At 52.5% G+C, this 24935-nt stretch overlaps 1 protein-coding gene across 1 annotated transcript; it reads right to left on the bottom strand.

Annotated features, from left to right (window-relative positions):
* Window positions 1-3137: 3137 nt before the first annotated feature.
* On the bottom strand, window positions 3138-12457 carry LOC116942074 (protein S100-A1-like). The gene is made up of 3 exons (XM_076066889.1): window positions 12187-12457; window positions 6283-6425; window positions 3138-4563 (listed from the first exon to the last, which is right to left on the bottom strand). Exons 2-3 carry the CDS (start codon window positions 6412-6414, stop codon window positions 4360-4362), a joined length of 336 nt encoding a protein of 111 aa, XP_075923004.1. The 5' UTR covers window positions 6415-6425; window positions 12187-12457; the 3' UTR covers window positions 3138-4359.
* Between the last annotated feature and the right edge of the window lie 12478 nt (window positions 12458-24935).

Here is a 24935-nt window from a genome sequence, read left to right as displayed (position 1 = left end):
ACTGCCTCTTGCCCCGACAGGAAGCCGCAACATCAACAAGGAGGCGTCCTCCGCCTGGAGGCATCCCCATTCAACGTGTGTGAGACCCAATGTGCCGTCACTATGAGCAATTGTCGCCGGTGGTGGTACATCAATGGGCGCCACTACAGCGTTCAGCAATTCTGCAGCCTACGGCTTAGATCGGACGGCACCCATTAAGCATGCACACTGGTCCCTCGGTGGTAACAGGGACAGTGCATCTGCTTTGCAGTGCCATACACTCTTCCTGTAGGTGACCATGAAGGAGTAGTCTTGCAACATTTCCAATCAGTGGGACAGTTGGCCAGAAGGCTGGTCAATCCATAAGGCATATTGAAGAGCTGCGTGGTCCGTGCTCACGACAAAGTCCCGTCCAAATAGGTACGGCCTATATTGCTGCACAAAGTCCACTTTGGCCAACAATTCTCTGCGTGTCATGCAGTAACGCTGCTCCCGTAGGCCACTACTCTGTCCACACCATTCACGACCTGGGACAGCACAGCGCCGAATCTGGTGTCACTGGCTTCCGTATCTAACACAAAGGGCAGAGAGAAATCAGGGTATCCGAGGGGAGGCGTGTTGATGAAGCCTTCGTGCAGCGCGACAAATGCGGCCTCCTCCTCCCCCCAAGAACTCAACACGTTTAGCGACTCAGAGCCTTTGCTGGTTTCGAGTACCACTCGAAGTCTGCTGTTGCAAGGTTGGTTCGTGTGATTTTTGGGCACTGTTATGTAGGAGTTTATTCCCTAAGGGGTCCCCAACCCCCGGGCCGCGGACCGGTACCGGTCCGCGGCCTGTTAGGATCCGGGCCGCACCACAGCAGGAGGTGAGAGCGGTGAGTCCGCACGTGGCCCGCCCACATTATTTTATTATTCACCACTTCCGTCCGCGCCTCTTTCCCGCAACTGCGCACTTGTTTCAGTCACGTGATGTTGGTAAGCCCACAAGCTCTAACCCCTAGTAGCCAAAATGAGTAAAAAACAAACGTCGCTGCAGAGCTTCTATGAAAAGGGGGAAAAACCCATTGATGACGCCCCCCGCCCTGGTCCGTGAAAATATTGTCTTCCACGAAACCGGTCCCTGGTGCCAAAAAGATTGGGGACCGCTGCCCGAAGACACGTGACAGACCCAAAATATCCTCCCACTTTCACGCCTCTCGAGCATTCATCCGGTCAGTCTTAGTTCATCCCTGGTTCTGGCTTCGCAGATATCTTGGCGCCTGATGTAATAACTAACCCCTGGAATAACTCCCTCCCAGGGATCCGGAGGTCATCCCAAGATTTGTGTGAGCACAGACCCACTTAATTGTCCCTCGATGTGGCGTGCGTGTGTGTTTCTAGCCACGTGTTGATTGTGAAATGACCTTCCTCCCTCTGAGTGTTCGGGTATCGGTTTATCCCACCTCCTATTGAGCCCGGGTTTTCCAAGTTCGAGTCCCACTCACAATCAACAGTGGCGGTTATCTGAACTAGTCCTGCCCCCCCCCCCCCCTCTAAGTCGACTCAGCCTTAATATGAATACCTGGTGCAGCATGTAATATAGCCACTGAGAAGACAAATGCGGTCAGGCACGGCTCTGTTATTATTTTTCGTCGTGGAGGATTAGCTTAATTCGTAGTATGTATATTGTCCTAGATGATCCTTAGGTTCAATACTTCAATATTTTTTTTAACATAATTTGTTATCACGTGTATATGCTTAACCCATGGCACTCATGTATTTATAAGTGGATGTTCATAAAACATGCCACTAGTCGTATTTTTAACCTCTTGACTCTGTGCTGTATTGTCATTTAACAATGTATCACATCCCCGAAGTTAACGTTAAAAACCATTATGTTTAAGAATATTCGTAGGCTGCGATTGTCATTTGAACGCTTCAACTTGCCAGGGGTGTGTTAATTCAGAGAGTGAAATGGCAAGGGATATTCCTTGTCTCTGTGCCCTGTATTTGCCCACGGATAGGCAGCGAGTTGTGGTGTTTTGCCACGGGTTCCTCCCTTTCGTAAATTTTTTGCCCGGACCCCCGTCCGTAAATTTCTCTTCCAGAAATTTCCCTGGGTCACGCTTTGCTCTCACGCCAATTGTTTATTTATTTATTTTACGCTCAGGGCTCACCGATTCCACATATTTGTCGACAAGGAGCTATGACATAATAAAAAACAGACGCTATCACACTGAATATAATTTCTTGTTAAAGAAATATATACACCACTGTTCTGGACTTACCACTCCAATCCGCGGGAAGACTCTACATGGGGTGATTATGGGTTTAGAATTGGAGGTGGTTATACCACGTTTCTGCGACGTCTGGATTTTGCTCGCAAGCGCAATCGAACATCACTTTTAAGGAGCCTCCTGCACGTCCCCCCTTGTTTAAACATGTTTGCCGATCGCTGGATTGATTGCGGCCCTGAGACCGGTGATCCGGCAAACGACGAATTGCACGACTCGCTTTTCGCCGGATCGCACTGTATATTGTTTGTATTAGTTATTGGTCATGAAAAACGTATACGTGCCGTATTTTCATTCAGTTGTAAGTTGTATATAATGCACTGCATATATTTGACACTGAAATCAAGCAGAGCTACGTATTTTGTTTTATCATGCACATGGTGCCGATCGCCTAATCGGCACAGCCTTTGGAGCAATTTTCCAGATCGGTCTGGGACTGCCGGGTGTTGGCAGCCGGATAATCGATGATATCCTATAATATTGCTGTTTCCCTTCTACGTGGTGACTTTACAATGTTTTATATTTTTATTATTTTATTGTTTTCCTATCTACGTGGTGACTTTACCGAAAGAACCAAGAATATGAAACCCTGCGGTCACGAAAGCTTTAAATCAAAAGATATCCTACAAGTTGAACTTTTTATGCGCCGTACGTAGGCCACCGTGCTGAATCGGTTCGCTGGGTTCTGCAGCGCGAGGCCGCTAACCACCACGGCCACTGATCCCCGTATAACAAAAACCCTCGAGGCACTCGGCAAAAACACGGCCGTTTGTGTGTGCGTGTTGCTTTAAAAAATAAGCATTTAATAAGGCGACGTTTTGGGGCGAATACCCTTCACAGCACACAGGAGGCGGACGGCACCGGACACGAGAGACGCACAACATCGTCGTCGACGGCGTTTGTTTTATTGTTCACAAAGGAGACGGCGTTGTCTGGTTTGTCTGAACGGCGGTCGCGACGTTGGCCAAGCGAACGAGATAAAAAAAAAAGAATTTACGTTGAGAAAAGCAGCCGAGGGTCGGGGTTCTGTGCGCTCGGCTGTATCGTTGCACACGACGGCGGTGGCAAGACGTGGCTCAGGAGCTCGATGCCAATGTCGAGGTTTGCTGCTGCTGCTGCTGCTGGCCACGACGAGAGGGCTTCAGCAGAGAGGGAGTTCGTGTCGTCTCGCTGTTCCTCCGTTGAAGGAGTGCAGACCACAGCGGTGTTACTCTACACGCTTGTGCTGCTTGGCCACGAATCTTACGACTGTGGTTGCCAATCTGTCTATTATTTCTATGTATCTCTACGTGTCTCTACGAGTTTACTATATGGTCCATGGTTTGGATTGCATGGCCACAACCACGCTATTGCGTCAATGAGGTTGTACCGTCACCATCTCTTCGGCATCAACTCACAGCGTGGTTTGGTACCGGCCCCCTACACGCTTCATCGTTTCCATTCATCGACAAATCACCGGTGTTGAACTATTCCATTCAGGCACCGTGGCTTACATTCCCCGCCGCATCCAATGCGGATCGGCAAACCCGGGGATTATGAAATGTTGGCAGCCGGCACCCTTAGCCATAGTTCCCACCTGCAGGATATCTCCACCCCTCCCTCCCACTCCCCCCTCTCTCTCCAGTCTAGCAGGCAGCGATGAGCAACAATGATCACCTAGCTGGCCTGGGAGTAATCATTACCAGCGTAAGGCACTACCACGAGAGTGCAAATGTAACTGAAACACCTTATCCACAACAATCTTATATTATCATACCTTATGTTACTACGATCTCTACAAAGTTGGTTGCTATGAAAATAGGCTACAATAACCTGTTATGGATGGGCTTTGTACTCTAGTGGTAGTGCCTTATGCCAACAATTAAAAAGCCAATATCACTATGAACAGGTTGCTGTGAATTCGAGCTAAGAGGATAAAACTAGGAATGCAAAACAACTCCTGGAACGGCGTTCCCAAACATTCCGGTCAAATTGGAATCTCTGAGAATGACGATTCCACAACCAGAGATGTGGGGGGTGGTGTGGGGGTAAGGGGTGGGGGATGGGGAGGAGGGAGGGGAGGGGCTACCCCCCCCCCCCTCATCCTCCTTCTCTTCATCCTCCTCAGTCTACTTCTTCTTGGCCTGGACGACTTTGCCCTTGGCCTTGACCTTGGGGGGGTCCTGGTGGCCCACAAAGAAGTCGTTGCAGTTGATGGCCAGGCCCGCGATCATGATGACGAACTCCTGGAAGTCCAACTGCTGGTCGCCGTTCGTGTCCAGGTCCTTCATGGTCTTGTCCAGGGAATCGACCTTCTGGGCTCCTTGAGGGCACTGCACACACCGCGGATTGTGGGGGGGGGGGGAAGAGGTGGGGGGGGGGGGGTGAGCGGTGGGTTCGTGTGTGTAGGTGTGTGTGCGTGAGAGTGTACATGCGAGTGCGTGCGAGTGCAGATGGTTATCAGAGTTTTGATTTCCGCTCACGAACAACACCAGTGACGATTATCAGAACCGGTCCTGGGCCTTCTCTAGGTCGACTCAGCCTCAAATGAGTACCTGGTGCGGTGTGTAAACATTGCCACTAGGGAGACAAAGACGGCCGGGCGTGGTGTTGGCCACTCACCCCCTCGTGTGCTGCACCGGCCTTCATCGGTGCTCGCTAACAGCACTTGACCCAACATGGAAGGTGGAGGGGAGTAGAGTGAGATGAGAGGGAGAGGTAGGAGAGTGAGTGGAGGGGAGTGGAGTGAGATGAGAGGGTAGAGGGTGGAGAGTGAGTGGAGGGGAGTGGAGTGAGATGAGAGGGTAGAGGGTGGAGAGTGAGTGGAGGGGAGTAGAGTGAGATGAGAGGGGAGAGGTGAGAGAGTGCGTGGAGGGGAGTAGAGTGAGATGAGAGGGGAGAGGTGAGAGAGTGAGTGGAGGGGAGTGGAGTGAGATGAGAGGGGAGAGGCAGGAGAGTGAGTGGAGGGGAGTGGAGTGAGATGAGAGGGGAGAGGGTGGAGAGTGAGTGGAGGGGAGTGGAGTGAGATGAGAGGGTAGAGGGTGGAGAGTGAGTGGAGGGGAGTGGAGTGAGATGAGAGGGGAGAGGTGAGAGAGTGCGTGGAGGGGAGTGGAGTGAGATGAGAGGGGAGAGGCAGGAGAGTGAGTGGAGGGGAGTGGAGTGAGATGAGAGGGAGAGGTAGGAGAGTATGTGGAGGGGAGTAGAGTGAGATGAGAGGGTAGAGGGTGGAGAGTGAGTGGAGGGGAGTGGAGTGAGATGAGAGGGGAGAGGTGAGAGAGTGTGGAGGGGAGTGGAGTGAGATGAGAGGGTAGAGGGTGGAGAGTGAGTGGAGGGGAGTAGAGTGAGATGAGAGAGAGAGGTAGGAGAGTGAGTGGAGTGAGATGAGAGGTTCGAGAGTGAGTGGAGGGGAGTGGAGTGAGATGAGAGGGAGAGGTAGGAGAGTGAGTGGAGGGGAGTGGAGTGAGATGAGAGGGTGGAGAGTGAGTGGAGGGGAGTGGAGTGAGATGAGAGGGTAGAGGGTGGAGAGTGAGTGGAGGGGAGTGGAGTGAGATGAGAGGGTAGAGGGTGGAGAGTGAGTGGAGGGGAGTGGAGTGAGATGAGAGGGGAGAGGTGAGAGAGTGCGTGGAGGGGAGTGGAGTGAGATGAGAGGGGAGAGGTAGGAGAGTGAGTGGAGAGGAGTAGAGTGAGATGAGAGGGGAGAGGTGAGAGAGTGAGTGGAGGGGAGTGGAGTGAGATGAGAGGGGAGAGGTGAGAGAGTGAGTGGAGAGGAGTAGAGTGAGATGAGAGGGGAGAGGTGAGAGAGTGCATGGAGGGGAGTAGAGTGAGATGAGAGGGGAGAGGTGAGAGAGTGCGTGGAGGGGAGTGGAGTGAGATGAGTGGGGAGAGGTAGGAGAGTGCGAGAGTAGTAGAGCAAGATGAGAGGGAGGCTGTAGCCACAGATGAAGTCATCGTTGGCAAAGATCTGTGGCCCGTGGACAACGAACCCGGCCCCCCCTCGCCATGCCATCCCCGCCCCTCTCCCCACCCCCCACCGTGCCCCCAGGAGGCCCTACCAGTGTGGGGAGCTCGGCGGTGATGAGCTTCTTGAGCTCGGCCTTGCTCAGGGTGTATTTGTCGTTGTCCTCGCGTGCGTACGAGTGGAACAGCTTGATCAGCTGCTCCATGGCACACTCCAGTTTCGACATGGCTGATACGACTGGGGGGGGGGGGGGGCGGTGACAGAGCGGGGGGGGGTGGTCATGGAAATTGCATCTCAAATCGCGCTGCAGAAACCGCAGTCAACCACGACAGCCAGAAACCAGGTTCCAACGATAAACCGTCCGTGCTCTGTGGGGCCGTCCATAAATGACGTCACGCACCTGGGGGGGGGGGGGTCAGTTATAAACTTTTTAATAAATGTTTTCTACTGCAACATCAGAGTGCAGTGCCACATTAAATACGCACTACAACGACAATAGTTTAAAGCGATTTGAAACATGTTTTATATATTTTGGGGGGGGAGGGTGGGCAGAGTTTTGTGACGTCATATTTGAGGGGGGGGGGTCTGACATTTTGTGGCGCCGTGTGACGAAGGGGGGGGGGCTGGGCAAAAATCGCCCAAAATCGCGTGACGTCATTTATGGACGGCCCCTGTGGTCCTCTGTTGGGATGTTCGGCCAACAACTTAACTCGCGAGTTGTTTTCACGTGAGAGCGAAGGTGCAGCCCTTGCAATTGCTGGTGTCGCGCTACTGCTGGCGGATGGGCGTGCACGAGAGGATGCTCTCGACAGCCCCCACTTAGGAGGCGACCTTGGCCTGCTCGTAAGCCGCCACGGTGGCTATGAGATGTTAACTCCCTCGCCTGGTGTACAGGAGGTCGTGGGTTCGATCCCGACCCTGACGCCTGCTGCTGTATATTTGGAGTTTGCGTGTCTCTCTCTCTCTCATCATCATCACGGTGGCTAGGAGATGTTAACTACCTCGCCTGGTATACACGAGGTCGTGGGTTCGATCCCGACCCTGACGCCTGCTGCTGTATATTTGGAGTTTGCGTGTCTCTCTCTCTCTCATCATCATCACAGTGGCTAGGAGATGTCAACTACCTCGCCTGGTATACAGGAGGTCGTGGTTTCGATCTCGACCCTGACGCCTGCTGCTGTATATTTGGAGTTATATGTCTCTCTCTCTCTCATCATCATCACGGTGGCTAGGAGATGTTAACTACCTCGCCTGGTGTGCAGGAGGTCGTGGGTTCGATCCCGACCCTGACGCCTGCTGCTGCTGCTGTATATTTGGAGTTTGCGTGTCTCTCTGCCCGTGGGTCACGTGGATTTTTCTCCGGGTTCTCCGTTTTTTCCCTCCAGATTTAAAATCCACACGTGTTTAGAGTATTTGGGCCGCTATACATTTCCACGCGATAAGCTACTCAGTTGAGCTATCATTTGTGGCCAGGTCGCGTCTGAAAAAAAGAGACATACAGCTAAGTGGACCCAACCTGGTAAACTTATTTTTTTTTGCAAATGTGTAGTTTACTCTTCTTGCACGCTGGCCAGACGTCCCGGGACACGTGGCACTGCCCTCTCTCTCCAAATCGCGTCACGCGGGATTCTCTCGATCGTCCACTGCGAATCTTGGACGGCGCGTCAGCGCGCCATGAACGCCTCCCGCGCGGTATTTGCCAGGGCGGCCGCTTGGCTCGCAACAACCGAGAACCCCTTACAACGAAGCGGCCACTCCCCCTCGGCCGTGGCCACCAGTTTTTTTTGTCGTTTCCTTTAAAAAAAAACTTTTTTTGGGGGGGGGGGGGTCGGAAAGCCTCTGTCGGCCACGCACGCGCACAGGGAGTGACACACCCACTACACAAAAGACAAAGATCCCCCGACGCCCCCCCCCCGCCGAGTAGCCTACACAGGATGTTGGGGCAAGTGCAGTTAGCGAGCGCCTTTGAAGGCCGGAACGGCGCGCAAGATGGGCAGCTGGCCAGAACCACGCCCGGCCGCCTCCGTGTCCCCAGTGCTGATGTTTATACAACACCACATCAGCTGTTGATTTAAGGCTGTGTCGACCACAGCTCCTGTCACCCTGCACTACAGCTCCTGTCCCCCTGCACCGCAGCTCCTGTCACCCTGCACCGCAGCTCCTGTCACCCTGCACTACAGCTCCTGTCCCCCTGCACTACAGCTCCTGTCACCCTGCACTACAGTGCCTGTCACCCTGCACCACAGCTCCTGTCACCCTGCACCGCAGCTCCTGTCACTCTGCACCACAGCTCCTGTCCCCCTGCACTACAGCTCCTGTCACCCTGCACCACAGCTCCTGTCACCCTGCACTACAGCTCCTGTCACCCTGCACGACAGCTCCTGTCACCCTGCTCTACAGCTAATGTCGCCCTGCACTACAGCTCCTGTCACCCTGCACTACAGCTCCTGTCCCCCTGCACCACAGCTCCTGTCACCCTGCACTACAGTGCCTGTCACCCTGCACCACAGCTCCTGTCACCCTGCACTACAGCTCCTGTCCCCCTGCACTACAGCTCCTGTCACCCTGTACTACAGCTCCTGTCACCCTGTACTACAGCTCCTGTCACCCTGCACCACAGCTCCTGTCCCCCTGCACTACAGCTCCTGTCACCCTGCACCACAGCTCCTGTCCCCCTGCACTACAGCTCCTGTCACCCTGCACCACAGCTCCTGTCACCCTGCACTACAGCTCCTATCAGCCTGCACTACAGCTCCTGTCCCCCTGCACTACAGCTCCTGTCAGCCTGCACTACAGCTCCTGTCACCCTGCACCACAGCTCCTGTCAGCCTGCACTACAGCTCCTGTCACCCTGCACTACAGCTCCTGTCACCCTGCACTACAGCTCCTGTCCCCCTGCACTACAGCTCCTGTCCCCCTGCACTACAGCTCCTGTCACCCTGCACTACCGCTCCTGTCACCCTGTACTACAGCTCCTGTCACCCTGCACGACAGCTCCTGTCACTCTGCACTACAGCTCCTGCCACCCTGCACCACAGCTCCTGTCACTACTTCAGCCGCGATTCAACCCACGACGACTTCTGACGGACACTTCAAGGCCCCACCTCTTGCTTGGCTCTGCGACTCCCAAGAGTCACGCGATCATTTAATAATCCGTTACATTGTTACACGTTACGAATGGCAGCAGGTATTGTTTGTGATCACCAATGCATCCATTCTGCCATCATCATATCCATCATACTAAAAATAAATTCTCCATCAATATTGCCATTATCGTCATCTTCATCATCATCTTCATCTCCACCATCATCATCATCTCCATCTCCACCTCCACCATCACCTTCATCATCTCCACTGTCACCATCAAACTGTCCACCACCACCCCCACCACCGTCGTCACCATCGATGCGCCGCTCCCATGAAGCCAGCGAGACCTCAGGGTGTGGCCCTGGGAGGGGAGGGGTGGGGTGGGAGACCCCCCCACTACTCCCCCGGGCCTGCACAGCGCGTAGCGGTGGGAGGGGACATGGCTGGGACACGCCTACCAGGGGGCGTGCCCTGCGCGTCGTGACTTCGTGACGTGCAGCCCAGACAGATGATGGACCGCACGGTAAAAAAATGAACCCCGTAGTGACACACGCAGAGACGCACAGAGACCTACAGATTGCATCGGAGATACTCAGAGACTCGTCGGAGGTGCATTAAAGAAAGGAGCCGTGCGAGTGTGGCCATGCAACACAGGCTGCCCCAACAGTCTGGAACGCCATCCCCTCTGCACATTCGCAGCATCACCGCAATCGTCTCCTTCAAGAGGCACTTTAAAAACTCACGTCCACAACCACGCTTTAAAAACTCACGTCCACAACCACGCTTTCGAGCCGCTCTGAGCTTGGCTCCGCGCCTCTGAGTTGCGGTCGTTACGTCCGCATTTGCGCGTGTTATAAATTGCATTATTATTACATTGCATTATTATTATTACATTGCATTATTATTCAATTGCTTTATTATACAGACCGCACGTTAAACCCATAGAGACCTACAGACTCATACGAGCAACATTAAAGGAAGGGGCAGAGCAGTGCGACTGTGGCCATGCAACCCACACTTGAACTTCTTTCGCACCGTACGTAGCCGACCGTGCTAATCGGAGGCGCCGGGGCGGGTCAGCAAATTAAAACACAGAAAGCGGTTCAACGGAGGAGGAGGAGGAAGAACGGCGGACACAACGCGAACTCTCTCTCGCTCCCTGCGGAAGCCCTCTCGTCGGGGACTCGACATTTGATATGGAGCACCCGAACATGCCATCAAAATGCAAGATGAGAATGCTGTCGGCGTAACGTCGACTACAACGACGAGTCGTTCAACTCGCCGTACAGGAGGCTCTACATCCCCACAGCAGTCACGTACAGTCCGTGCACTTTTATAGGCCAGGCGCGGCTCTGCATACCAGAACACAGGAAGGTGGCACTTTCACCAAACACAGTGTGCGCGCGTGGCCTTGAAAACAGGGGAATTAATAATCGGCGACGTTTCGGGCAACGGACCTTCTTGTGCTACTGGAGGGCCATTGTCCCGAATCGTCGCCCATTATGGATCGCCCATCGTGTTATTGACATGGAACGATGTGAGCGGTTTGCTCGCCGTGGATGTTGTCGTCATCTGTGCTTATGCGCCACTGCTGAACGCAGCAGCAGCAGCGGCGTCGGCGGCATCACCACCACACAACGCCCTGCACCTTTGACGTAATTGTCGATGCGCTTCATTCAATAATCGATTAGCATCACCGTCGCAGCCACGCGGGGCTGCTGCGCGCTCTCCGACTCCACACAGCCACCACCATCAGCAGCAGCAGCAATCCATCGGAGACGTGGAGGCGAATCGTCACACCCTTGGCAAGAGGTCTGGAATTCGTGTAGCGGCGGCGACTCATCGATCTTCAAGCCGAGATATCAAACTCGCATTGTGCACTAACGCCACCCCGAGAACACGGACAACACGAACCCGAAAACGCGATTACCCTAAGCCAGTGGTCCTTAACCTTCACTGGAGCCTTGCAGCCCTCGGTTTCTCAAGCGTTAAAAAAATGTAATATTAATAAAGACATAGGTACGATGAAACAAAGTAACTTGTTGCTTACGGTGCCCGTTCTTAATTTGTGTTTCGATTATTTAGCTTCGAAAATAAATCTGGCCACGTCTCGCACCCCCAGGGGGTGCGCGCACCCCAGGTTTAGAAGAACGATTGCCAAGTCCTAGCCCAGTCCTCCCAACTGCTTAGCCCCAGTACCAGGACTGAACTAATAATACCCTAAGCTCCTAAACCCCAGAAACAGAATATTTATACTGGAGGAATCCGATGAGCTATAAAGCTCTTTTTTCACGGATGTCCAGTAGTACTCACCCAAATGCTACAACACCAACCATCCACCTTACACGAGTACTCACTCTAACCCCAAACTTACACAACCCTAAACCCGAACCCCTAACCTCTGGTGCTAAGCCTAGCAGGAACTCCCGACCCAAACCACTGCCCTCGTGACTGGCCCCAGCCCTAACCCACTATCCTTAACCCTAACTCATTAGCCCTAACCCGCCAAAACAAACCCACTAGCCCAGCATCCCTAATTTACTATCCCCAATCCACCATCCCAACCACTAACCCACTTTCCTTAACCCTAACTCACTCTCCCTAACCCTAACCCACTAGCCCAGCCCACTCATCCACTCGCCCTAACCCACTAACCCGAATACACTAGCCCTAACGCCTCTGTCGATTACTCTAGGACAGCGGTGTAAACATTGGTGGACCAGTTAATCTCACAGAGGCCAAATTGGGGGGGGGGGGGGGTATGGGAGAGAGCTTATTTATTTACTTCGTAAATGGAAAGAGATATCTTCTGCTGCATAATGGAATCGAGTAACGGGCGGGGGGGGGGGGGCGAGCTTGAGACTTGGCCGGGGGTGTCCATAGCGCAGTGCGGATCCTCGGCGGGACTCACCGTGGGAGACGGAGCGAGGATCGGAGGAGCAAGATCAGCTGTGCGAGTCGCGTTTCGTCCAAAAAAATCACACCGTCTCGCTCGCTCTCCACAAGGGAGGAGTCCTCGCTTTTATAGCGCGAGAGGGGCACGGTGAGAGAGAGAGCGAGATGGTGAGGGTTTGGTGGTGGGGGTATAGCAGCGCAGATGAGAGAGCGAGAGGGAGATCGACAGTGGGGAGAGATGGGGGAGAGAGAGCGAGAGAGCCAGACTCGCACTCACGCCGAGAGAATTAAAACTTGGAGCGCTCGCCCACATTCCGATCTGCCACGCCTCGCCCGAGCCACCCACACCCACCACCACCATCCTCAGTGCTCGCGGTCAGGGCGGTTCCAGCATTCTCCAGACAGGAACCAAAGGGAAATGTCCCCCGTATAGCCTCGTGACAGACTGTTGGGGCAAGTGCTGTTAGCGTGTAGCAACCTATGCAGGCCTGCACGGAGCACACACGAGGTATGGGGGGGGGGGCCTGGTCAGCACCACGACGCCTTTGTCTCCCCTTAGTGGCGATGTTTGCACACCGCACGAGGTATTCATATGAGGCTGAGTCAACCTAGGGGAGTAACCCAGGAGCGGTCCAGATAACCGCCACACTACCGCTGCCCCGGACGCGACACGACGCGAGCTTGTGAGCATAGCACCAAGACGTCCAACGACCCAGCAACAAACCGCACGGTCAACAGTTGCACAGCACTGCCATAGCGTACGGGTGATGAACACGGGTGATGAACACGAGTGATGAAAAAGCGTGCTTTCTTGAAACGACCCAAGGATGTTGTTGTAAGAGCGTGACGGGGGGAAAAGAGTCGATGGGAGCAAATTCCGCAGTGGTACAGTTGAAGGCGGACAGGATTGTAAACTCCAGTGCGGTGGGTGAGTGGATGGGTGGGTGAGTAAGTGGGTGAGTGAGTGAATGAGTGGGTGGGTGGGTGAGTGAGTGGGTGAGTAGGTGGGTGAGTGGGTGGGTGGGTGAGTGAGTTTGTGAGTGAGTGGGTGGGTGAGTGGGTGGGTGAGTGAGTGAGTGGGTGAGTGAGTGGGTGGGTGAGTGAGTGAGTGGGTGAGTGGGTGGGTGAGTGGGTGAGTGAGTGGGTGGGTGAGTAAGTGGGTGGGTGAGTAAGTGGGTGGGTGAGTGGGTGAGTTCGTGGGTGAGTGGGTGGGTGAGTGGGTGGGTGGGTGGGTGAGTGGGTGGGTGAGTGGGTGAGTGGGTGGGTGGGTGGGTGACTGGGTGAGTGGGTGAGTGAGTAGGTAGATGGGTGGGTGAGTGGGTGAGTGGGTGGGTGGGTGAGTGGATGGGTGACTGGGTGAGTGAGTAGGTAGATGGGTGGGTGGGTGAGTGAGTAGGTAGATGGGTGGGTGAGTGGGTGGCATAGTGGCTGGTGTCAGCGCGCGGCGCTACGAACCCGGCAACCCGAGTTCGATTCCCACTCACGGCCAACCAACACCCGTGACGATTATCTGAACCGGTCATGGGCATCCCCTAGGTCGACTCAGCCTCAAATCGGGACGCCACGGTGGTGAGATTTTAACTACCTCGCCTGGTATACGGGACGTGGGTCGCGTGGATTTTTCTCCGGATCCCCCGGTTTTTCCCTCCACATTTGGAGTATTTGGCTGCTATACATTTCTACATGATAATCCATTTCGTTGAGCCATCATTTGTGGGTGGGTCGCTTCTGAAAAAGAGCCATATGGCTTAGTGGGCCTTACATGGTAAAAACAAAAAGTTTAGTTTTTAGTTGAAATGAGCACCTGGGGCGGTGTGTAAACATCGCCACTAGGGAGACAAAGGCGGTCGGACGCGGTGTTAGCTACCCTACCCCCTCATGTACCGTGCCGCCCTTCATAGGTGCTCGCTAACAGCACGTGCCACAACTGTCTGTTCAGGCTATATGGGGGAACTTTGTTTTTGTTGTCTTGGGGGAGCGGGTGAATGAGTGAATAACTGAGTGGGTGCGCGACTTGAGTGAATGAACGGTTAATGGCTGGGCGAGTCAGTGGATTAGTGACTAAGTGTGTGAGTGACTGAGTGAGTGGTGTGTGCGTGTGTTCTTGTGGTGTTGGTGGTTGAATGCGGTCTGCTAGACCGGGTCCTCAACACTTACACAGTACAGAATATGTAACACCACAGACATACCAAGTGTATTTTCTCAACATACTAGGCGAATTATTATTTTGTGTGATGTGTAATTGTACTTTTTTGCCCCTAACCAGGACCCAAATCTAATAGAGAGTGGGGGCCTTGCCTGTAAACTTCTGCCAGTTTGCCAAACATCACAGACTTATACACGGACATAGGGGCTGTCCATAAATGACGTCACGCGATTTTGGACGATTTTTTACCCCCCCACTCGTCACACGGCGTCACAAAAAGTCAGACCCCCTTCCCTCAAATATGACGTCACAAAAAATGAAACATGTTTCAAATCGCTTTAAACTATTGTCATTGTGTTCTAAGCTCTTTCGGTAAAGTCACGTTGAAGGGAAACAATAAAATAATAAAATATATTTAAAACAATAAAAATTATCACGACGTTTCGACCATAACACAAACGGTCGTCATCAGGTGTGAAAACCCAACGGCAAGAAACATTTGAAATAAGTGACCGTTTGTGTTATGGTCGAAACGTTGTGGGAATTTTTATTATTTTATATATATTTTATTGTTTTATTGTTTCCCTTCAACGTGACTTTACCGAAAGAGCTAAGAATATGAATTGCTACAGTCACGAAAGCTTTAAATCAAAATTTATTGTCATTGTAGTGCGTACTTAATGTGGCGCTGCACTCTGATGTTGTAGGAGAAAACATTTATGAAAAAGTATATTTAATTAAGTAGAACGTGTTGTCTATATTTATTTAAAGTTGCACATTTTGATGTGACGTCACATTTCTCAAACCCCCCCTCCCCCTCGTCACACATCGTCACAAATGTCTGACCCCCCCCCCCCTAGGTGCGTGACGTCATTTATGGACGGCCCCACACACATAAATCATCCACATAGCTTTTAATAGACTATTGTGGCAAGAGCTGTTAGCAAGCACCTATGACGGCTAACGCGCACACGAGGTGGGTGGGTGGCCAACACCACGCCCGGCCGCCTTTGTCTCCCCCAGTGGCGATGTTAAAACATTGCACCGTGTACTCATTTGAGGCTGAGTCGACAAAGATCCCCCGTATAGCCTCGTAACAGGCTGTCGGGGCAAGTGCTGTCTATGCAGGTCACGGAGCACCTCGCACGGTGCACGAGGGCGTGGTGTCAACACCTCGCCCAGTGGCCTTTGACTCTCTCTCGAGTGCCAGCACCGGATGGCGCGCTAACCTCCACGCTGCCACTCCACACATGCGGAGAGTACGCACAACTGTGGCGGTAACGTCGCCGCGAAGCCTCCTGTGCCAGGCTAGGTGCACTGTGAGGCCCACGTGAAGTGTGGGAACCTCGCTGCTGGCAGGTCAAAGGCGATAGACCCCAGGTGCCATGGGTTGACTGACTGAGACGACTACTGTTAGTTGCTGCTCACTGTTCCGTTTTAGCCGCCCGGCGCTTCGTTCGTTGTTGTGAGCGTCGCTCATTTGCCCTCATTTGTTGTTGGAGGGCGACTGCCTCCGACTACCCGGTCGCGTCTTTCACGAGCATCCTCCACAGCGGGCGATCTTGACACCGCTGGTACCAGTCGTCGGCAATTCCACTCAGCTCCACGTGCTCCTGTACCACGTGACTCCATCTCTTCCCTAGCCCGTGCCGCGCCCGTTTCGACCCCTCTGTCTCCGACCAAACAGAAGCCGCTTGGACAGGCGTTGGCTGGGCATGCCGGCGACGTGATCCAGCTAACGCAGCCTCGCCTGCCGGAGGAGCCTCATCGATGATGGGGACCGTGTCCAGATCTGTCAAGGATCTGTGAGCACCTCACACAATCCAGTCTGCTGAAACCCGGGAGAGATAGTAGGCAGGCCAGCCGAAATGTTTGCAGCCAGTGCAGGCGTGCCTTTAATAAAAGGGTCCACGTTTCGTAAGGAGAGATCATTCAGGGTTATGACTGTGGCCGAGAAAGACGACGCCACACCATCAAACCGGAGCTTGCCATGGGTAAACCGCCCACGTACAGGAACTCCCCCTCCTGGCTTGCACGGAGGTGCAACGCAAGCAAAAGTCTGGACCGGTTTCAACACTCGGCGCCTCGTCAGCAGAGCCAGGCTCGTTTGAAGCAATGCCAGCGATCTGCCAGATGTTTGTAGGCAAGCACCCTTCGCATCCCTCCAATGTCGATCTCTAGTCCGCATGTACTTTGAACTTCTTTCGCACCGTACGTAGCCAACTGTGCTGATCGGAGGTGCGCGGGGTGGAGAGAATGCCACGCAAATTTATACAACTCCAGAGCGCATTTGGGCCAAGGTGCCATCCATAAAAGATGTCACGCGGGTTTGGACGAATTTTGACCCCCCCCCCCTCGTCACACGGCGTCACAAAAAGTCAGACCCCCCCCCCCTTAAATATGACGTCACAAAGCTCTGCCTCCCCCCCAAAAAATATAAAACATGCTTCAAATCGCTTCAAACTATTATCATTGTAGTGCGTATTTAATGTGGCGCTGCACTCTGATGTTGTAGGAGAAAACATTGATTAAAAAGTCTATTCAATTAAGTAGAACGTGTTGTCTTTATTTATTTAAATTTGCGCATTTCTACGTGACGTCACATTTCTAACCCTCCCCCCCTTGTCACACATCGTCACAAATGTCTGACCCACCCCCACCCACCCCCCCCAGGTGCGTGACGTCATTTATGGACGGCCCCCAAGGCGGTCACGTTTTGTTTATTTGCACCGGGTGCTCATGCCCAGCCACGCCACGACGCCGTCGAGGCTCCGTAAGGCTGGTTACTCCACTGGCGTCGTGTGTTCTGTCACCACCCTGCACGCAAACTGTGCCGTGCGTGCCCCGCGTGCTGAACTTCTTTCGCGTCGTGCGTAGCCAAAACGCCCTAATGGGAGCCGCGGGGGAAGAACAAGGAACTCAACGCAGACATGAGAGTTGTTTTCTTCAATCTGTACGATTTACACGTACCGAGCTCCAGTGGCTTCCGAATATCGGAAGGAAGAGCGTCCAGACGGCCGCACAGCCACTCCGTCATACGCACAAACACACTAAGATAAAGATAGCCGTACACAGGCTGTTGGGGCAAGTGCTGTGAGCAAGCATCTATGAAGGCAGGTACGGTACACGAGGGGGTGGGTGGCCGACACCACGACCGGCCGCCTTTGTCTCCCCAGTGTTGATGTTGACCTTGGGCGACAATCCACTAGGGTGGCCGGATTCGTAGCGCAGTGCACTGACCACTACACTACCGCTCCCCCATACCTCTCTCGCACGTAGATACGCAGGTACCGACGACAACAGCACTGGGTGACGGTGACGAAAACCACCGCGCTTGTGCCAGGCTAGGTGCACATTGAAGCCACGCAACAACAAAAAAACATTAAACACACTTGCGAAACAGTTGCAACCTTTGTACATTCCATGTGACCTGGCGGAGAGCACTATATTTATGCGTTTGATCTTGGGTGCGGGGTGATGTTGCTAAGTTATTGATTTTACAACTCGCGTTTTACGTGTCTTTGCTATGCATGTGTAATGACAGTAGTCAACCTATGGTGCGAGTGGACTAGTGGCCACCGCAGGTAATGACAGGGGAGTCAGCTTGCAGTGCGAGTGGACTGGTGGCCACGGGAGGTAATGACAGGGGATTCTAGATTTGAAGCTTTCGTGACTGCAAGGATCCATACTCTCTGGTTCTATCCGGTAAAGTCACGTAGGTAAAAAATAAAACAACAAAAATCACGACGTTTCGGCCACAACACAAGTGGCCTTCATCAGGTGAAGGGAGCATGCTGTCACGAAGACAGCATTGGAATAAAGAAAGTCAAGCCAGGTCGCGTCTTTTAAGCTGTGTGGGAGGAAACCAAACGCTTTGACAAAGGAATTAGCATAAAGAGCTGATCGAACACTTAACACGGGGGGGAGGGGGGGGAAGGGGAATTTGACAATGCAAGCGTTGTGTTGAAGGGAAATAAGCTGCTGTGAAAGTTTGCAATATCACTACTGGATAAACATACTGTACCATTGAAATTAGTTTAATGTTTGGTATGATTTAGAACATCTTTCCAATGATTGCTTAATTTGAAACCATCTTCTCGGTTGAAATTGTGTCTGTGTTTGTAAATCTGAATTGCCTCGTGGACAAATCTCTGATGATAACCTGTGGGTTTGCAAAGGACCTGGGTATCGGAGAAAATTATATCATGATCACCCACAGCGTTGTAACAGTGATCAGCTACGGCAGAAGAATTCGTTCTGCCGTGTTTCAAATCTGATTTGTGCTCGTGAATTCGGTCAGAGACATGTCGTTTCATCTCCCCGATATAGCAATCACCGCAGGTACAACTCAATTTGTAAACCCCGGGATACTGTAAGTCAGGAATGACATCCTTCACGGATGGGATCAGATTACGAATTTTGTGTACTGTATTGAACCGTACCTGGATCTTGTGTTTGTTTAGAATTTTGGAAATCTTTTTAGTAACGCCTGCTATATATGGTAGTGTTATGGTTTTGACCGGAGTATCAAGTGGTTGTTTCTGTATGGAGGGAGAAACAGCTTGGCGGATGGTACGGTCAGAGTATCCGTTTCTCTTGAGGGCCAGGTGTACATGTTTTAATTCACTGGTCAGGTGGTGTTGGTCCGAAATGCAATGAGCCCTATGGTATAAAGTTTTGATGAGATAATTATTTTGAGCTGGGTAGTGGTGGGAATCAGGTTTCAAGTAGGAATCTGTGTGGGTGGGTTTCCTGTAGACAGAATGGCACAATGAGCCATCAGGTCTCCTCTCAAACAGAACATCTAAGTATGGTAGCTTGCCATCTTTCTCCACTTCCATGGTGAATTTGATGGCGGGATATCTGGAATTGATGTGGTGTAGGAAAAGGTTCAGAGCTGGGAGGCCATGTGGCCAAATGACGAAAGTGTCATCCACATATCTCTTCCACAGGGAAGATCTGAGGGTGGAAGTCTGGATGGCGTACAATTCAAATTTCTCCATGAAAACATTGGCTATCACTGGTGACAAGGGGGAACCCATGGGAGTACCCTCATTTTGCTTGTAGAAGGAACCATTGCAAATAAAGTAGGTGTTGGTGAGGCAGTGCCTGACCAGCGTAGGTACCTCGAGGTTTAGTCCATGTTGCACCAAATTTTCAATTATTTCAATGGTATCAGGTACCGGGACCTTGGTGAACAGGGAGACCACATCGAAGCTGACAAGGATATCGTCAGGGGACAGTACAACATCTTTGACCATAGAAACCAATTGGGCTGAGTTAAGTACTACTTGCCAGTGAAAGGTAGCAAGGTATCCGACAGAAAACGTGCTAGCTTATAGGTAGGGGAGTTGATCGTGAATACGATGAGTCGTAGTGGACTGCCTTCTTTATGAATCTTTGGAAGACCATAGAATCTAGGGGGTCTTGCAGCAGAAGATTTTAGGGAGGGACGTTTAGTTGGTTCGATTAGGGAGGTCGAACTTGTGATGATCTTGTTGGTTTTTATAGTTAGGCTATTAGTAGGGTCATTTTTAATTTTTGAGTAACTACCATCATTGAGTAGGTCCTGAATTTTATTGTTGTATGAATTTTTATCCATAATTACAGTGGCATTGCCCTTGTCGGCTGAGAGGATGACTATATCATCTCTCTTTTAATTTCGCGAGTTCAGAGCGTTCATCTTTGCTGATGTTGCTAACGGGTTTCTTAGCACTCTTAAGAATAGTAGCTATTTCAGCTCTCGTGACATCTGCTTGGATGTGTCCTATACCTTTGAGGGCTACATCGACCTGAGAAATGATATCATCTATCGGTATATGTTTTGGGGTGACGGCGAAATTTAGTCCTTTCGCCAATACTGTTTTCAGATTGTTCGAAATCGGGGTGCTACTCTGATTGATAACAATTTTGTTAACGTCTAATTTTGTGATCTGTGGAACCGGGTTTTTCTTTGATAGGTGGTTGAATTTAGCAATTAGGTTAGCTTTGCATTTGACTGAAAGTGAATCGGCAGAAGAAGCAGTCATGTACTCTACGTGGTTCCAATCAGGAGGTAACATGTTTTGTGTTAACGTTAAATGAGCTTGTAGGAGAGTCCTGTCTAAAGTATAGAGTTCAAAACAGAGTAGTCTTATCCTCTCTGAGATTAAAGAGAGGCTGGCCTTAAACAGATTCTGTTTAGAATTCGGTGAGGACACAGCAGCAGAAGTGAGTGTGAAGGCGATGGGTATTACCTTGTGGTCGCGGCATCTTTTGAGGAAGGTTAGCATCTCGATGAGCTGTGACTTCTTGTCTCGTTGTCTGTTAGCTTGCAGTGCGAATGCACTGCTGGCCACGGGAGGTAATGACGGGAGTCAGGACGGTCGAGTCTGCTCGTAGAGCGAGCGTCTAGAACCAGTGAGAAGGTTCGGGTATGGGGGCGTGGCCTCGGACCGTATATAAGAGAGATGCGCGGGTCTCCGCCTGTCCAAGTGTGAGCACGTGGCACCTTGGTAAAGAAACCATCTGAAGACAAGTGCGTCCAAGTCGTCTTTACACATGTATCAGTTGACTTCCCGGACCGCCTTGCAAACGAGATGTTTTCCTCGCGAGGGGCTTTGCAGGTGAAATATAAAAGTGATCACATACACGCTCCATCTGCGAACAAAGTGGGGTGTGCACGTTTCAAGCGACAGACCCAGGTGGTGTGGCTTTAATTGCGTGACGTGCCCAGGCCCTGTTCGCTAACTTTCGAAAAGAGAGAGAGAGTTGAAGGTGGACAGGGTTGTGAACTCCATGGCGGTGGGTGGGTGGGGGAGGAGCGGTGGCGTAGTTGGTTGTTGTCGGCGCGCTGCTCTACGAACCAGGCCACACGAGTTGGATTCCCGCTCACGGCCAACCAACACCCGTGACGATTATCTGAACAGGTTCTGGGCATCCTCTAGGTCGACTCAGCCTCAAATCGGGGCGCCACGGTGGCTAGGAGATGTTAACTACCTCGCCTGGTATACAGGACGTCGTGGGTTCGATCCCGACCCTAACGCCTAGATATTTTGAGTTTGCGTGTTTCTTTCCCCGTGGTCGCGTGGAATTTTCTCCCGGTTTCCCCCCTCGACATTTAGAATAAACGTGCGTTCCGAGTATGTGGCTGATATAAATTTCCGCGTGATAAGCCACTTCGTTGAGCTGTCATATGTGACAGTCAGGTCGCTTCTGAAAAGAGCCATATGGCTAAGTGGGCCTTACCTGGTAAATTACAAAAAATGGATTCGGCCCTACCAATAATTGCCCAAGCTCTGCGATCCTCGATGTTTAAAGATGTTTTCAGCCAATTAAACTGCAGTGTTTATACAGTCTGAGGACACAACGGGAACATCCGCAGAAAAGCCACGCGTGCGTGCGAGGGGGCAACACTCTATCCCATGGAACAGATGCAGATCGGTCCAAAGGGCGCCGCGGTGGCGAGATGCTAACTACCTTACCTGGTTTTCCCTCCACATTTAGAAATATGCTGAGCGATCATTTGCGACCAGGTCACTTCTGAAAAATAGCTATTTAGCTGAGTGGACCTTGCCTGGTAGAATAAAAAATACTTATGTTTTCACACTTTTCCGTGCCGCATTTCGCCTGCTGAACCAGGGGTACGACTCCTCGACGCCCACGGGGAAGGGAGTTTCACAACCAATCTGTGCGGAGATCCAACAACCCTCGCTATTACCTCCACATCGCTGGATCACAGGCAGCCACGTGTAGCAGTGAACCCACCACCACCACCCCGACCACCCCGTGGCGGTTTCATGCCGAGCCCACCTAGGGGACGGCCAGGACCGGTTCAGATAATCGCCGTTGCTGTTGACCGTGGCTGAAGAAATGTAGGCGGCTGGTGTGCTAACCGCTGCGCCACCGCCCCCCACTCCGCACCCCCCCCCCCCCCCCCGACAACCTCGTGTGAGGTTCTGTTCCAAATTCTTTATCTTTCCCCCTCGTTTACCCAGGACAGGTTCGCCGAGTCTCAGTGCCTCTTTTTCATGAGAGTCCTGCCAAGTTTGTGCTGTGGGTGAGTTATTCGCGGGTCTTGTTCCAGCATTGGGCGGAGGCCAACAGCCAGTAACATTGTGGATGTTAGCGATGGGCCTGCACCGGAAACACGTGCAGGATCGAGGGCCAACAACCATACCACTGCGCAAGGTTAGGGGCCGACCATAAATGACATCACGCATCTAGGGGAGGGGGGGGAGTCAGACATTTGTGACGATGTGTGACGAGGTGGGGGGGGGGTGAGAAATGTGACGTCACATCAAATTCCGCAACTTTTAATAAATATAGACAACACGTTCTACTTACTTAAATAGACTTTTTAATCAATGTTTTCTCCTACAACATCAGAGTGCAGCGCCACACGAAATACGCACTACAATGACAATAGTTTAAAGCGATTTGAAGCATGTTTTATATATTTGGGGGGGGGGCAGAGCTTCGTGACGTAATATTTGAGGGGGGGTCTGACTTTTTGTGACGCCGTGTGATGAAGAGGGGGGGGTCAAACATCGCGTGACGTCATTTATGGACGGCCCCTTACGCCTATTCATAGGATAGAAAGATCCCCCGTTACAGCCTTTACAGACTGTTGCGGCGAGTACTGTCAGCAAGCAGCTATGAAGGCCTGCACTGTGAACACACACACAGGGGGTGGATGGCCAGAACCACGCCCGGCTGCCTTTGTCTTCCCAGCGCGGATGTTAGCACGCCGCACCCGGTATTCATTCGAGGCTCAGTCGACCTAGGGGAGGCCCAGGATCGGCTCAGATAATCGCAACTGGTGTTTGTGGCCGTGAGCCGGAATCTACCTCGAGTTCGTAGAGCAGCACGCTAACCACTACACTACCGCTCCACACACCTGTCCACACACCACAGAGACACCTGTACACACACACACACACAATAGAGTCGAGGCAATGCTACACCACGTGTGCCCAGAGGGAGCGAGGTGTTATGTTTGTTGTGAGCAAAGCCCACAGAATTTATTCGTTCTGTGTTGATGTCCGTGTGCGGAGATCGGTGGCGCAGTGGTTAGCGCACTGCGCTGTCAACTTTCCCGCACGACCTCGATTCTCGTTTCTATGCAGTGGTGCACAGGCACGTAAATAAATGCATGATTTGCCAACAACACTGACTGTCGCCTGAACGAGAAAAGTAAGAGGTGACGATTCGGGCAACGGTGCTCCTTCAGAGCAAACATGCAGAGAGGTCGGCTCACAACCTCCAGAAGCAAGATTCCTCGGGCAGAGTTTCTCAGCGGTGGAAGACATCGTCCGGTAGGGGGTTATGTGATGTCCCCCATCTCAGGAGACGCGGTGGCGTGAGCTGACGGTGGACAATGTAGGCAGGTGCAGACACAGGCCTGCAGGTAAGCCACGCAGGTTGACGTTCATTGAGCGCAGGTGTTTAAACGTCCGCCTGGTCGCCTCGGTGCGTATGCACCTCGACACGCGTCCAATGCACAGGAACTACGCGGTCCCAAACTCACAATGCGCGATACTCGGCGTGCTGGTTCAATGCTTTAGCGCCCACAGGGGGAGCCTTGGCTCGGCAAAGTTAAAGAAGAGGGTGAGGGTGGTCGGAGGTGGGGGGGGCAGGATGCGAGAGGGGGTGACTGGCGGTAGGACAGATGCCTCACCTGCTCACAGGTAGGACAGATGCCTCACCTGCCTCACAAGATGCCCACCTGCTCACAGGTAGGACAGATGCCTCACCTGCTCACAGGTAGGACAGATGCCTCACCTGCTCACAGGTAGGACAGATGCCTCACCTGCTCACAGGTAGGACAGATGCATCACCTGCCAGGTAACAGATGCCTCACCTGCTCACAGGTAGGACAGATGCCTCACCTGCTCAACAGGTAGGACAGATGCCTCACTTGCTCAACTAGGACAGATGCCTCACCTGCTCACAGGTAGGACAGATGCCTCACCTGCTCACAGGTAGGACAGATGCCTCACCTGCTCACAGGTAGGACAGATGCCTCACTTGCTCACAGGTAGGACAGATGCCTCACCTGCGCACAGGTAAGGGCGTCGCGGATGAGAGGAGGCGGGGGGGGGTTGCATTGGTGTGGCTCAGATCCCGAAGGTCAAGTGTCGACTCGGGATTGCCAAGAACGTGGCGTCAGCGCTGATTCCGTGGTGACACGTGGTGACACGGCATCAGCGCTTTCGGTGCCAATGTCTCTCCCCCCCCCCCCCCCCCCCATTGCAGTGTGATAATGGAGTCTCCCGCGCCGCCAACGTGAATCACGGAGACCCCCTCGCTCGCCACACCACCCACCCACCAACCCTATCGCCGCTCTGCTTACCGCGCGCCTCGCAACTGCACCGAACCTACCACCCCCTATCGCTCACCCCTGCAGACCCTGGCGAAGCCAGTTGGGGGGTAGGGTGGCACGTGCCCCCCCAAATGATCAAATCCTTAATTTCGATCGGATCATTGGGGTTTATTCGTAATAAATCGGCATTTTGCGACCCCCACTGCCACTGTGAAGCATGTTATTACGTGCCAGGGACTCGATGAGATGATGGGACAATAGTCTGAGTCCATAATTGGCAATAAGTAACGGCAAAGCAGTTATAAGTGACTCACAG

Source organism: Petromyzon marinus, chromosome 13 (assembly GCF_048934315.1).
Source record: "Petromyzon marinus isolate PM22_M1 ecotype Great Lakes invasive population chromosome 13, UKy_Petmar_22M1.pri1.0, whole genome shotgun sequence".
Classification (NCBI taxonomy): Eukaryota; Metazoa; Chordata; class Hyperoartia; order Petromyzontiformes; family Petromyzontidae; genus Petromyzon; species Petromyzon marinus.
This window is presented reverse-complemented; position numbering and strand designations above follow the sequence as displayed.

Bases quoted from the DNA above. Each gene is read 5' to 3' on its own strand.
- LOC116942074 (XM_076066889.1), bottom strand. From the start codon at position 6,414: ATGTCGAAACTGGAGTGTGCCATGGAGCAGCTGATCAAGCTGTTCCAC. The intron at 4,564-6,282 runs GTAGGGCCTCCT...CGGTGTGTGCAG, and splicing joins CCGCCGAGCTCCCCACACTG to TGCCCTCAAGGAGCCCAGAA.